This window comes from Plecotus auritus (assembly GCF_963455305.1).
Source record: "Plecotus auritus genome assembly, chromosome: 2".
Taxonomy (NCBI): Eukaryota; Metazoa; Chordata; class Mammalia; order Chiroptera; family Vespertilionidae; genus Plecotus; species Plecotus auritus.
Genome location: NC_137771.1, coordinates 18,548,030 through 18,562,249, shown reverse-complemented (window position 1 = coordinate 18,562,249; position 14,220 = coordinate 18,548,030). Strand labels below are relative to the sequence as shown.

Genomic DNA, 14,220 nt, shown 5'->3' with positions numbered 1-14,220 from the left:
AGAAGCATCCGTGGAATAAGCCTGTCTCATATAGAAGTGTCTGTTTATGTCTGCATTTTACTCAGGGCAGCAGCACAGTTACAAACTAACTGTTCCCTCCCGCTGTGTCCTGTAGCCACGCGCCTTCAAGATCTTGGCACAGGGGCACCTCCAGACCCACGGAGTGTGCTTCCCAGGGCCGCCAGGATGAGTAGGGTTTCTGTCAGATGCGTCTCTAGAAGTCAGAGGTTACGTACATTTGTGACTTTGGTAGATGCTGCCTGAGGGGACCCCGCTGCCATGGGCTGCGTCTCCTAAATTTCTCCCAGGCCAACTAGTTTGGCTGTCTTCCAGTGCATGAACATCACTGTATGAATGAGTGTGTGCCCCGGTGGGAGGTGTGTGCACAAAGAAGGGCATGTGCATACATGTGCATACCTATGGTATGAACGCACATGAGCAATATGTATGCAGATGCCAGGAGTCTTGGTGACAGAGCAGAATGTACCTGACGATGTGAAGAGCTGTGTGGAGAAGATGTGTGCACAGTCAGGTGTGTGTATGTGTGGCCTCTTGGTCAATGTGGGTCTGTGTGCATGTGACTGTCTACCCCTCCCCCTCTCCCCCCCCCCCACCCCTGTGCAGAGCCTCCTAATCTTTTGGGTCCTGGCACCGCCAATGAATCTCACCACAGGGCACATGGTGACACATGGTGCATACTCTGTTTTGGATGGCTCTGGAATCACCTGTGGAGCCGTGGAGCCCCCAGGGATGCCCCTGGGTAAGGAGAACAGTCAAATGTTAATAGAATGGGGAACTGTGGGTGATGTTTTCTCCCCTTCTTTTCAAGCTCATCAGATTTCTATATTGAACATTCTATAACAACCATAAACGTTACTAAAGAAAAACCCCGTTCCGGTCTTGCTCAGCGCTGGGAGCCCTGATAGCAGCTGTGGGTCATCCAACCAGACAAGGGTCAGTACAGAGCAGTCAGAGAAGGCTTCGTGGAGGCAGAGGAAGCGAAGCTGACCCGGCAGCGTGATGAAGTCGGCACATGACAGGAGTCTGCCCTGTCTACTCCACTTCTCTGAGAACTGCCTACCCTTGGGCTGGGCCTCCCGTCAGGGGCCCACTTCTTCCCTCTAGAGAGTTTGAGGTAGCAGGCAGGCAAGATTGAATTTAGAATCCGAAAATTCCCCACTGGGAAGGGGCATAGAGATCATCTAGAGATTTTTTCAAGCAACTAACAGCTCTTGAAGGTTAAAGGCAGAGTGTGTTTCCCTGATAATAGTGTGCCCTAGTTACCACGCACAGCTGTTGTCTTGTTGGGCCCTTGGGACAGTCCTGGTAATTTAGTTATAATAATTGTTATCCGATTTTACAAAAGAGGAACATGATGCCCATAGTGGTCACACAGGTGCTTTTCCTTGGGGAATAAGAATTCTCCACTGTGCACAGGTACTCACATTAACACCCAGGGGCTCCCGACCATGCTGTGCAAACATCCTCACCTTCAGACATGTTCTTCCCAGCTTCGGTGGGAGCTGGCTCTGGGTGGAGCTGCCAGGCCTGTGAAGTGTCCGTGACCTCTCCGGGAGCAGGTTGAGGCCAAGCAGTCAAGCCCACCTCCCCACCCTGGCAGGTCTGGTAGCCCTGCCCAGGCGGCTGCCCACACTGTCTGCAGCTGAGTGGGACTGGGATCCCAGCCCACCGCCTTGGTGCTCCTCATCTTGACACGGCAGCCCCAGGTGGGAAGCCCTGGGCTGAGGCTCTGGTTCTCTGAAGGAAGTTTGCCCCAGAAGAGGAAGAGGGGCTCTGTGCCCTGGTGCCCTCTTAACAACCTGGTCACACATGGTGGGGAGGCAGATCCCACATCAGGAGGTTTTCCTTCCAGAGAGTGACTTATGAACCAGCAGGGCCAGCCACTATTTGAGAAAGAGAACACTGAGGAGGTGGAGTGCTCTTGGAGCATAAGGCTCTAATTCCCACCCCAGAGCTGCCTTATATGCGCAAAGATGTGGGGCTTCTACAATCAGAGGCAAGGCCACCATGAGGCAGGGGGATGGAAGGGAGGTGGGAGTAGGGTGGCAGGAAGGAGTTAGGGTGTAGGCAGGGCTCTGGAGAACAAGAGACTTAGATTAGGGGGGGCTACCCCAGGGAAGAAGAGGAGCCAACTTGGAGGTAGGGAAGGGGAGGGAGGGACATGCCTTGTATGTCCGTCTCTCCCATCAGATGGGGGTCCCCCCCCCTTTTTTTTAATTTCAGAGAGGAAGGGAGAGGGAGAGAGAGATAGAAACATCAACGATGAGAGAGAATCATTGATCGGCTGCCTCCGGCACACCCCTATTGAGGATCAAGTCAGGGCATGTGCCCTGACTGGGAATCAAACCTTGACCTCCTGGTTCATACATCAACGCTCAACCACTGAGCCACGCTGGCTGGGCCAGATGGGGTTCTTAAGGGACAGTGTTGTATTTACCTCCAAGACAGGTCCTGGGGGCAGAGCTATACTTTTCACTCTGTGGGCAGGCAGGTCTATATCACCTCCAAAATTGCCCCCACTTCCCCCTCACACACACATGCACACAGGGAAATCACAGAAGGTGAGCAAAAGAAACAGCCAGAGATGTGGACACTGGAAATAGTGCTCACTTCATTGGGAAAACAGAAGGTTGGGTCCTTGGTACCAAGATGGGCTCTGGGATTGGCAACAAGCCAGATGTTTGAGTCACGCTGCATTTGTGACAGGCCTGCTTCCCTCATCCCCAAAGCGGAGCAGCTCCCATTACAAACACCAGACCCCAAGACGTCCTTTTCCTGGCCTCTGGGCAGATGCCCAGGGGATTTTACCAGTAAGTGTTTGTTTCTGGGGTCAAGGAACAAGAAGGAAATGTCTCTGTTCTCTCCCAGGATGGTAGAACCCATCAACTTCTACCTCTGTCCCTCCATTGTATAGAGACCCAGAGAGGGACAGAGATCTGCCCAAAGTTACACAGCCAGGAAATGGATGGCAGAGTCAAACCCATATTCCCTGTCTCCTGGCTTGAGACTCATTCCAGAAGGAGATTCTAGGGGCTGAGTCCCAGCAGATGGATGTCACCTGCACTGACACCCACCTGGCCAGGAGGTCTAGGCCAGTGCCACCCAGGGACCTTTCTTCCCTCTCAGGCTGTGCCCACCTCTTGGGTCCCTGGGAGAGCGGTCCTGGTGAGGACAAAAGGGGACATCCTCTTGAAAATTTCTTCTCCAATGCATTCTGCCCCACCGTCTGAAACTCAAGGAGAATGGTTAAAAGAGGAAGTCCTACAGCGTTACGAGACGGTTCAGAGCACGTGTAACCTTAATACTACATAATATTAAAAAGCTCCATTTGTTGAGCACTTACTATGCAGCAGGCACTTCATTCAGCCACGGAGTAGAATAACTACCATGTGCAGTGCCATTTGCTGGGAGCCCTTTCTTGACTAAAACAAAGTCCTTCCTTCACAGCCTCTTTCTAAATCTTCACAACTTCTTACCAGGTAAGTGTTGTCATCCACGATTGAATGAAGTGACTTGCCCCCAGTCATACAGCAAAGTCATGGCAGGCGGTGGAAAAATTACTGAGCCAGCCGGTCTTCCAAGGCAGGGAGAAATGGATGGGAGAACCTGCCAAAGTCACAGCGGTTTCTTGGCCAGCTGGCATGTGGCTCTGCTGCCAAGACGCTGGGCCACAGAACCTGGCACCAGGAAGGCTCAGTTCATGCCTGGGAGCTGGGCTAGCGTCTTCTGTATCATCACAGTTTCCTCTCGGCACGCAGGAGGTGGGAAGCAGAGGAAGGGGACTTGACAGACCCAAGAGGGCATCCTCGCTGGCCCAGCTATCGATAGGCCATGTGGCCTTGGACAAGTCATTTCCCTAAGTCTGTTTCCTCATCTGTAAAATAACAATGCCTACCTCAGGGTCAGCTGTGAAGATTAAATAAATTACCCCAGGTAAAGTGCTCAGAGCACTGATGAGGACTGCGTGCTGTGTGTGACTTATTGTTATTAATTACATGGGCTTCATTTGCACTGAGATGGCTGTGAAAGCGCTCTGCACTCTGGGAAGAGCTGGGCCCCGGGGGGTGGGGGGTGGGGGGCTCATGGCCAGCGGAGATCACAGAGCTAGAACCTGGGCAACCCCCAGCCTAGCCCTCTACTCCATCAGGATGTCCATCTCGAAGGCTCTCCCCAGCCCCTTTCAGAATTACCAAACTGCCGGCCGCCAGAAGCACACAGCCAGCTGTCCTAGTCTCCGGTCTCCCCTCATCCGTGAGCTCCGAGTGGAGGAACCAGCCCGACTCTCTCCCCCCAGCACTCTGTGCTCAGTGCCCAGAAATGAAAGAAAAGAATAAATAAATAAGTTAATGATGAGAGAAAGGTGTGTGTCTGTGTTTTGGTGTGAATGCTGGGGCCTCGACCCAGGGGCATCCCTGCCCAGGGGCTTTAGAGCCTCTGGAGCTGCTCCCACGTGGATGTGCAGCAGTTGCCAGGCAGGGAAGGCAGTGAGGCCAGGGCCCAGGCGAGGGAGCTGCTGCTGCAGACAGACAGGGCTGGTCTCCGGTGGGAGCCGAGCAGGTGCCCAGCCTGGGCTCTTGCTCCTCCAAGTCCTCTCAGGACGCTGGTGGCCCCTCTCCACCTTGAGGAGCATTTCCAATTCCAAGCCAAGCGAACGTCCTTAGCTGCCTCTGGCAGCCCCATCCTGGTTACAGAAGAACCCTGTCTTTGGGGTCTGCTCTGTGCCGGGCACTTTGGTAAGCACCTCACTGGCATTATCTAGCCCTCAGAGGGGAATCTTGGAAGTAAAGCGACTTGCCTACAATCACACTTCTAGCAAGTGGCCAATAAGCAGGAAAATCTAATATGAGACTAAGCATCCTATTAGAGCCTGACCCATTCCTTGGACTTAGATCTAAGAAGACACAGAAGCCCAGAGAGGGCAAATCCCTTGCCTAGGTCACACAGCCAGTTAGCTGCAGAGCTGAGGTTTGATTGCAGGACAGGTAGGAGACTGAACTTGAGGACTCTGGTTTACTCCCGTCACTCTCCTGCCCTCCCCACCCCCAACCTCTCTTATATGACACTTGACATTATCCATCACTCCCTCCCTCTGGGAACGCCCTCCTCCTCCAGTTTCCATGGCAGCACATCTCCCCGTCCTCCTCCAGCTTCTCACTCTCCACAGTGGCTCCTGAGCTAGAGGGATCCCTAGGCTGGGTCCCCAGTCTCTTCTCCTATTACTGCCCTGGAAGCTCATCTACTTTCCCTCTAGGCCTCTAGCTCTGACCTTGCACTGCAGGTCCACTTGTAAATAATAACAGTGACTAACCATGTGCTAAGAGCCTACTTATGCCCTGGACCCTATACAGCGGCTCCCCAAATGATGCCGTTTCCTTCAGCATCGATTCATTGTAACAGGGATGAGAAAAGCATTGATTCCCAGCTGAGGCCCGTCTGGGGTTTGCATGTTCTCTCCTTGTTGGTGTGGGGGGTTTTCTGGATACTCTAGCTCCCTCCCACATTCTAAGATGTACACATGAGGTGAATTGACACATCTAAATTGTCTCAGTCCGAGTGTGTGTGTGTGTGTGTGTGTGTGTGTGTGTGTGTGTGTGTGATGTGACCTGTGATGGGAGAACATCCTGTCCACCTTGCACCATGAGCTGCCTGGAGAGGCTGTGGCCACCTGTGATCCTGAACTAAATAAGGGAGTCGGAAAATAATCATCTTACTTGTTTTTATTACTCTTTCTTAAATGTATGTATAGCTCACATTGATTTTGATGTCTAATATTAGAAGCATTTGGGGTCTTTATTTAGGATCTAGAGGCCCAGTGCACAAAATCTGTGCACGGGTAGGGTCACTAGCAGCTGTTGGCTGCTGGCTGGGGCCTCCTTCTCCCCCCACTCCCCCCACGGCTGCCTGCCACCGCAGCCGGCCCCACCCCCTGGTCAAACTCCTGGTCGAACTCCCGGCTGAGGGGACAATTTGCATATTAGGCTTTTATTATATAGGACAGTGTGATGTTTTTGTGGCCAGAAATATCCTGTAGGAACTTAACTCTTGCTTATATAAATTAGCCTATGTCAGTGGTGGGCAAACTCATTAATCAACAGAGCCAAATATCAACAGTACAACGATCGAAATTTCTTTTGAGAGCTAAATTTTTTAAACTTAAACTTCTTCTAACGCCACTTCTTCAAAATAGACTCGCCCAGGCCGTGGTATTTTGTGGAAGAGCCACACTCAAGGGGCCAAAGAGCCACATGTGGCTCGCGAGCCGCAGTTTGCCGACCACAGGCCTGTGTAAAATGGTTTTGTTATACATCATGTCACTTAAAGTTGCACTTTCCAAGAAAGTAGAGATGAACTTAAGGGAGGACTTGTACATTAACTCTTCAAATCCTCACAGCCTCATGAAAGATGTTGATTCCACAGATGAGGAAACAGAGGCAAAGATCTGACTCCAGCCTCAACCACTACTTCTATTACAAGAGATATGAAATTGTAGGAGACAATCATTTCCTTCCCTCCCACCTCCTGAAGAGAGAGGAATGGGAATTCGGGGGAAATCAGATCTACTATAGTTTGAGAGCCCTGTGATGCTCTAGAATTACACTGTCAATTTGGAGCTTTAAAATGCATCATGTTCAGTACATTTTATTTTTATTATTTTTTTAATATATTTTATTGATATTTCACAGAGAGGAAGGGAGAGGGATAGAGAGCTAGAAACATCGATGAGAGAGAAACATCGATCAGCTGCCTCCTGCACACCTCCCACTGGGGATGTGCCCGCAACCAAGGTACATGCCCTTGACCGGAATCGAACCCGGGACCTTTCAGTCCGCAGGCCGACGCTCTATCCACTGAGCCAAACCGGTTTCGGCAACATTTTATTTTTTTAAATATATTTTTATTTATTTCAGAGAGGAAGGGGGAGGGAGAGAGAGATAGAAACATCAATGATGAGAGAGAATCATCGATCGGCTGCCTCCTCCAGGTCCCCTACCAGGGATCCAGCCTGCAACCCGAGCATGTGTCCCTGACTGGAATCGAACCCAGAACCCTTCAGTCTGCAGGCCGATGCTCTATCCACTGAGCCAAACCAGCTCGGGCTTCAGTACCTTTTAAAATGGGAAGAGTTAGAGAGCGCCAGGTGGAACAAAAGGTCATGGAAAAATTGCCCTTTTCCTTTAAGTCTTTCCATTTGGTTTTAAGTCTTCAAAAGCTCATCCCAGGGTTCTACAGCTCTTCTACTTCAATGATGTCTGGAATTCATCGTTAAATTCCTGGAAACTTGGACCCTGGAATTCCACTGACCCGAGTTCCGCTACCACTAACAAGCTCTGTGACTTAGGGTGAGTGGCTTGACCTCTCTGAGCCTGACTTCTTGTTTAAAATAAGGGTAATCGTACTACTCGCACCATGTCCCCCCAGGAATGTCATCAGACACGTTCAGTTAAGCCCCGTGCTCCAGCTGCACACAACTTCTCAGGTTTGCCAAGCACTTGGACATTTCCCTGCTTTTGCACACTGTTAGTGGCCAACTCCTAGTCATGCATCAAGGCCCTCTGATCCTTTTCCACCTCTTTCAGAATTGCTACAAATCTGTTTCCGTGAAAAGCTAGAAAAGGTACTTCCCTGTGACATCCTCCCAGGGCTCCCTGTGGCTACACACACCACAGGGAGATGCAATCATCTTTGTCTCCAGCACGGGCTCAAACTTTCTGGGGGCAGGGCAGTACCGGACTCATTTCCAAGTTCCAGTGCAGTGCCCAGCGTGCTCACAGCCTGGCATGGCATACATTTCAATACTTTCAACGCTTTCCCTTAAATGCACATGGTCTGGACCCAGCCCCTGCTGACCCCAGGACAAATTTATGGATGAGAAGTAGTAAAAGGGAGCCAGTCTGTTATAGCCACAGAAAACAGTAGTGAACAGACCTGGGGCAACCTTAAGCAGCCTCTTCTAGGAGGAATTAAAGGGGACACAGCGATTGCAAGGAAAATAAACAGACTTGGTCCCAACATCACCCACTTCGGGAGTCTTCCCTGGTTCCTAAATTGTCTGCTTCCTCTGACATCTCCCCAAGGCATTCACAGGAGGGGTCCCGGGAGATGAGGAGTGTCAAGGAACGTTCCTACCTTGCTGATACCCACCCCCATTCAGACACAGAGATCCCATGGTTACAGGCTCCATCTGAAGGGTGAAAGCGAGCAGGGATCCCAGACCCAGGGAACTTAGCAGGCGGGTCTGAGTGCTGGGCACAGCCCCGCATCTTCCCAAGGCACTAGGGAAGCCTCTCTCGGAAGAAGGAAAGTCCCAGGTCTGCAGCTTCCGGGGACCTCGCCCTGAGAAGGGGACTGTGCTTTGCCCACTAAGGGTATCCCTACTCCTAATGTGCCCAGAGCCCACCCTGGTGCCTCAGCCCCCACCTTGCTGAATGCCAGTTCAGCCCCTGCTGAGTGACAGCCTCCCAGACAGGAAAGGCTTTTGTTCCAAGGAAATGGCTGTCAAAGGGAGAAGAGGTACATTGTTTCTTTTCTTCCCCTCCTTTTATTTCTTTTTTCTTTTTTGCTTGAGACAGACGTCAATTTCTTTCCATCTGTCCCCCAAAGGAAAGATGATTAAATGTTTTTACAAGGATTTCAGAACATTGCTTCAATAGGGAGCCAGGGTGCTTGACTGAGGCTGCACGTGTGTGAGGAAGGGGAAAGCAGGGGGGGTCGGGGGGGGGGGGGGAGCTGGCGGAGGGGGAAGTAAAGCAAGGGGTGACCAGGGACCAAGGACAGACCCTGGTACTGGGGGAAGCAAAGATCTGGGCTTGCCTCAATAAAATGCCAAACTAATGAAATGAAATACTCTCTGCCTAGCGCTGGGTGGACCCACCTCTCAGCAGCTTGAAGCGGGCAGCGAGAGCAGGTGGGGACCTGGGAGTCCAGGGAAAAGGCAGAGGGGAGCACACACTGACAGGAGCATTGCAGTTATAAAAGCCTCCCCCCCCCCCCCCCCAGTTCCTTCAGAGTCAGGTCCCCACGTGGGCCGTTCCAGCTTTCTGGAAACACTGGACACAGTGGGGGCAGCCAGATGTGGGGAGAAAGAGGATTTCTTGGAGCTTCTTCTCAGGAGCCCCAGGCCCGGAACAGGGGGCAGGGAAGTCTGTGCTGGTGCTTCAGATGCCCACCCAGTCCCAGGGGCACTTATCCTCCACGGAGGTCTGACCCACAGTCCTCTGTCCTGCAGCACCTGAGCCAGAAAAGCTGGGGTCCTGGGGAACCCCCAAAGGCATCTGTCCACTGACTTCAGGACCTAACCTCAAAGCAGAACCAGCACCACTGCCACCTCCACTTCCTGCCTCAGCCCACCCACCACCACCCCTTGGCACTGAGACCAACCAGCAGCTCCGGTTTTGGAACTGAAGCCACAAAGCCTCCTTGCTCCTTTCGAGCCCTGATAGGGAGTCACGCTGAGGAGTCTACCCCAACTGGGGCCTGTTCTGCTATCCTATCCTGGAGCCACCACCCTGCCCCCGTGTCCTGTCCCAACCCCACGGAGGTGCAGCGCTGGGGCACTACCTCCATGCTGAGGCACCCTGCCCATTCCAAGGAAATGACTGTCAAGGAGTGAGAAGGTACGTTTTTTCTCTCCCTCTCTATTTTTCTCTTCTTTTTATTCATAGGGATGGCAAGTTGGACCTGGACCTGGGCAAGCCCGGCCTTGGGCCCCACCTCCTGCTAGAACTAAGAGCTGGATCTTTAGCCCCAAGTTGAGGCCCCTGTCCCCTGCACACAGGCCCTATCTCTGCGGCCCAATCTTGAGCAGAAGCTGCGCCTCCCTGTCCTGTCCTTGCGTTTGGTCCGAGAAGAGGTCCCTCCTCACTACACAGAGGCCCGATGGATCTTGCAGCTCAATTCTCAACCCACTGTCCCCTCCACTGCCCCATGGGTCCTGGTCGGGCATCTTCAGGGCTCAGTCCGCATCCTCACTGGCAAGCCCAGCTCAGGGTTAGAACTTGAAGCTCTCCCCACGGTAGAGGCCCTATTTATCCGCCCAGTTCTAGAGCCACAGGTCCTACTCCCCAGCTCCTCCTCCGCCCGGAGCCTTTGACCAGGTCCTCAGTCCAGAGGCACAGCCCACTGCCCAGCCCTCTGCCCCGCCCCAGAGGTCCACCCACAGCAGGGGCCCCATCTCTCGGCCCCCTGGCTCATCTCAAGCCTGGGTCTGTTTTTCAAAACAGAGGCCCCCTTTATCCTCCTGCGGCTCCCTGGCCCCCGCCCCCATTAGCACTCGGTGTGACCGCCAGGTCACTCCGGAAGGGTGCGCAGTGGGCCAGCCGGGCCTGGTCAGGCAGCGGTGCCACCAGGACCCTCGGACGGAGTGCAGGCAGTGATCCTTTCACGGACGGTGGCTTCCCGGGCGCGGTTGAAGCTGCCGGGCTCCGGGCGGCCGCAGGGCCAGCGGCAGAGCTGGCGGAAGCAGCGCTTGAAGTTCTCGTCGAGGAAGGCGTAGAGCAGGGGATTGAGACTGCTGTTGGCGTAGCCCAGCGCGATGCACAGGTGCAGCGCGGCCACCACGAGCGGGTCGCGGCGGTTGATGTCCACCAGTGTCCAGATGATGACGAAGATGTGGATGGGTGCCCAGCACACCACGAAGGCGCCCACCACCACCAGCACCATGCGCGTGATACGCCGCAGACTGCGGTCCTTCTCTTTGGAGCCTGAGAGCAGACGTACACTGCGCAGGCGCAGCAGCATCAGGCCGTAGCACACTGTGATGATGAGGATGGGTACCACAAAGGCGAAGAGGAACACGCAGATCTTGGTCACCGTGTCCCAGTACCAGCTGGGGCTGGGGAACTGGAGCGTGCACACCACTGCTCCGTCTGGATCAAGGAAAGAAAGAAAAACAGGCAGGGTAAGGGGAATGGGGGCTTAAGGGGCTCGGCCTGCCTGCTCACCCACCCTTCTCAACTTGGTCAGGTCCCACTGCCTCCTCCTGGCCTTTACTCAGGGTGATTCCTCTACCTGGAATATCCTCCACTGCACGTGGTGAACTCTTACTCATCCTTCAAGACCCCAGCAGGATGGGCCCTAATACAGAAGGTCTTCTATATTCTCTCCAAGTCCCTTTATAAGCCCAACAATAACGCTATAATTTAACCTAAGCTCACTAAATGCCAGTTATTATGATAACTGAAAACATCTCACACATTTCCAAAGTAGCTTCAGTGGGGACAATATTCCTAAACTGACACAGACAGCATGAGTTAAGAGCAGGACTCAGGTCCTATTAACTGTGTGGTGTGGCCTTGAGCAAATTATTCAAACTTTAAGAGCTTCCCTAAAGTGGGACTAACAACAGTACCTAAACCTCATAGGGTTGTTGTGAGGATTAACTGGGCCAAAGCACGTAAAGCACGTAGCACAGTGGGGCTCCAACTCTTAGTGCACTCACAGGGCAGATACATGTGGGAGTCCAAAGGTCAGGGCTAGGGCTGGGAGGCAAATCTCAGCTTCATGGCAAACACTTTTGACTGCCAGACTTGTCCAGAGATAAGAGGGGCACGCAGGAGGGAATGAGCTCCCTGCCCCTAGAGTGTGGGCTTGGGCTGGATGCGCACCTTACGGGATGTTGTGAGATACAGATACAAGGCTGAGGCTGGCCCAGGAGACTCCCAAGGTCTTTTGGAATTCTGGAATTTGAGGAGCTACACAGTGGATTTGGAGCCTGAGAGTTGAGAGAAGGGGGCTGGGAATCCACAGAGGGAATGGATCTGGGACATCAGGGTGGCAGGATCCACATGGATAACTGAGTCCCAGAACTTCATTGTACAGATGGTAGGACCAGGCCCAGAGAGGAACAGCACTTGTCCAAGGTCACACAGTAAGTGGCATATAAGTGCTGATGGCACACACTGGGAAGTGGTGTGTGTGTGTGTGTGAGAGAGAGAGAGAGAGAGAGAGAGGTGGGGGGGGAGGAGGGGTTGGGGAGAGTGAGGAGGCCCATCTGGCCCAGCCTCCAGCAGGGCTGTAGTTAATGGCCCGCAAACTGAAGGCTGACAGTGAGGAATAGGGCCCAGCTGCTGAGTCAAGACCAATAAGCTCAGAGACTTTATAAGGGCTCTACCCTTGTGAGAGTCAGTGATGGCCAAGAAGCCTCCCACCAAGCCTGTTCCCCTCTCCCACCACAGCTCTGATGATCTGCAAACCTTCACCACAGGGGCCAAAAGGAGCAACAGATATGGGGCCTTGGGTTTTAGGCCAAATTCCACCAAATGTCTGGCTGTGTGACCCTAAATAAACCATGGAGATAGGAGTCTCTGCCTTGTCTATCTCATAGGCTTAATCATCTTAATTGCTGCTATTTATTGGGCCTTGGCAATGAGCCAATACTTGTCCTAAGTATTTTACACTTACAACCTCATTTAATGTTCTCAACACCCCACGATAGAGTGTGGCTCAGAGAGGTTAGTGACCAGTGTCTTTGGCACCCTGCTGAACTACTTTTCCCACTTATTTATATCAAGTTGGAGTCATGTGACCAGCTATCACTATGAAAAGATGGGCCATAACATTTAAAAGTGGTTGTGCTTTCTCACCACTCCCTCTCCATATTCATCTGCTGCCCAGATCCAACAGTGGAGGATTCCAAAACCATCATGTGGAGCCTGGGTCCCTGAATGATGTGGGGCATGGAGACCCTCCTCTTGCTCACATTGAACAGTAATGTGAGTAAGAAATAAACTTCTACTGTGTTAAGCCACTGCGCAGCTACCCTGACTGATAGAGGTGGTTACTATACTAATAATTTGTGGCCTCCACTGCTCACAAATCAGTGACAGCCTCACCCCACTGGCCATCCATCTATCTCCTTAAAGGTCAGTCATCCACACACTTCTGGCCAGCGGCTACATGCTCATAAATCAGCCATCCATAATCCCATTGATAATTTCCTTTGGCCAGCAATCCATATGACTACTGACTAGCCATTCATCCTCACCACAGTCAACCATGCCCATTCCTCATTGGCCAACCATTCCCATTCCCATTGGTTGACTATCCATATTCCCACTGGCCAGTCATCCACACTTTCATTGATCAGCAATCCATATCTCTATCCTAGTAAGTGGCCTATAAACCCACAGAGGCCCATGTGCTGCCTCCTGTGGCCACTCACCCCGGGGACGGGTCACAGCCATGATCATGATGGGTACACCAACACCTGATGCCAGGACCCATATGCAGATGTTGATCAGCTTGGCCTTGGCGGGTGTGCGGAAGTCCAGGGCCTTGACAGGGTGGCAGACAGCAATATAGCGGTCAACACTCATCATGGTGAGTGTGAAGATGCTGGTGAACATATTATAGTAGTCAATGGAGAGCACAGCCTTGCAGAGAAGTTCCCCAAAAGGCCACGTCTCCATCAGGTACTTGGCGCTCTGGAAGGGCAGCGTGCTGGTGGCCAATGCATCTGCCAAGGCCAGGTTGAAGATGTAGATGTTGGTGGCTGTCTTCATCTTCGCGTACCTGAAAAGAAAATGCATATATAACTGTTCCAATTCACAGATTTCAGTTTCACTTGAAACTCAGGGAGGTGAAATGACTGATCCAAGGTCACACAAAAGTTCGGGGCAGAGGAGGGACTAGAACCCTCACCTATCTGATTCAGCATCATTCCTTTCCACTCTAACAGATGAAAGAGCATTTATATGGCTTGGAGTAACTTTGGCAGGAGGTATTTTAGGAAAAACCCTTATCTTTTAAAAATAAAACGGCTCCAGAGGGAAACAGGTCTAGGTTCTAATCCTGCCTCTACAGTTTGTCAGCTGAGTGATTCTGGGCTAGTAACTTGAACTTTCTAAGCCTTAGTGTCCACAACTGTAAAAAGAGGGACAATATTTTTACCAATCTCATTGAGTTGTTATGAAATGTAGTGAGATGATATAGCACTTAGCCAGAGCCCAAAGCATGTTAAGTGCTTGGTATATGATAGATGTTATTTTTCTTCATATATAAAGAATGAAGCTGGGGGCTAGACCAGAGTGACCTGACCCTCTACCACTGACCTGGCCTTCTGGGAATATGATTGGCAGCTCTGATGGAGGGACTCCGCCTAGCAGAATGACTAGGACCTTAGACCACCTGGAATGTCCTCCATGGGCTCCCAGTCCTTCCTACTGTCCTTTCCAGACTATCTTATTCCCATACAGCTGGACT

General features: G+C 52.1%; 1 protein-coding gene across 2 annotated transcripts in view; it reads right to left on the bottom strand.

Annotated features, from left to right (window-relative positions):
- Positions 1-6,944: 6,944 nt before the first annotated feature.
- Positions 6,945-14,220, bottom strand: part of OPRD1 (opioid receptor delta 1) — a 37,536-nt gene continuing 30,260 nt past the window's right edge. For both annotated transcript variants that reach the window (XM_080654312.1, XM_080654313.1), the window contains exons 2-3: positions 13,181-13,530; positions 6,945-10,886 (exon numbers count right to left, since the gene is read on the bottom strand). In XM_080654312.1, coding sequence (XP_080510438.1) covers positions 10,348-10,886; positions 13,181-13,530 — 889 coding nt within the window. In that variant the 3' untranslated portion in view covers positions 6,945-10,347. The remainder of the gene's footprint in view (positions 10,887-13,180; positions 13,531-14,220) is intronic.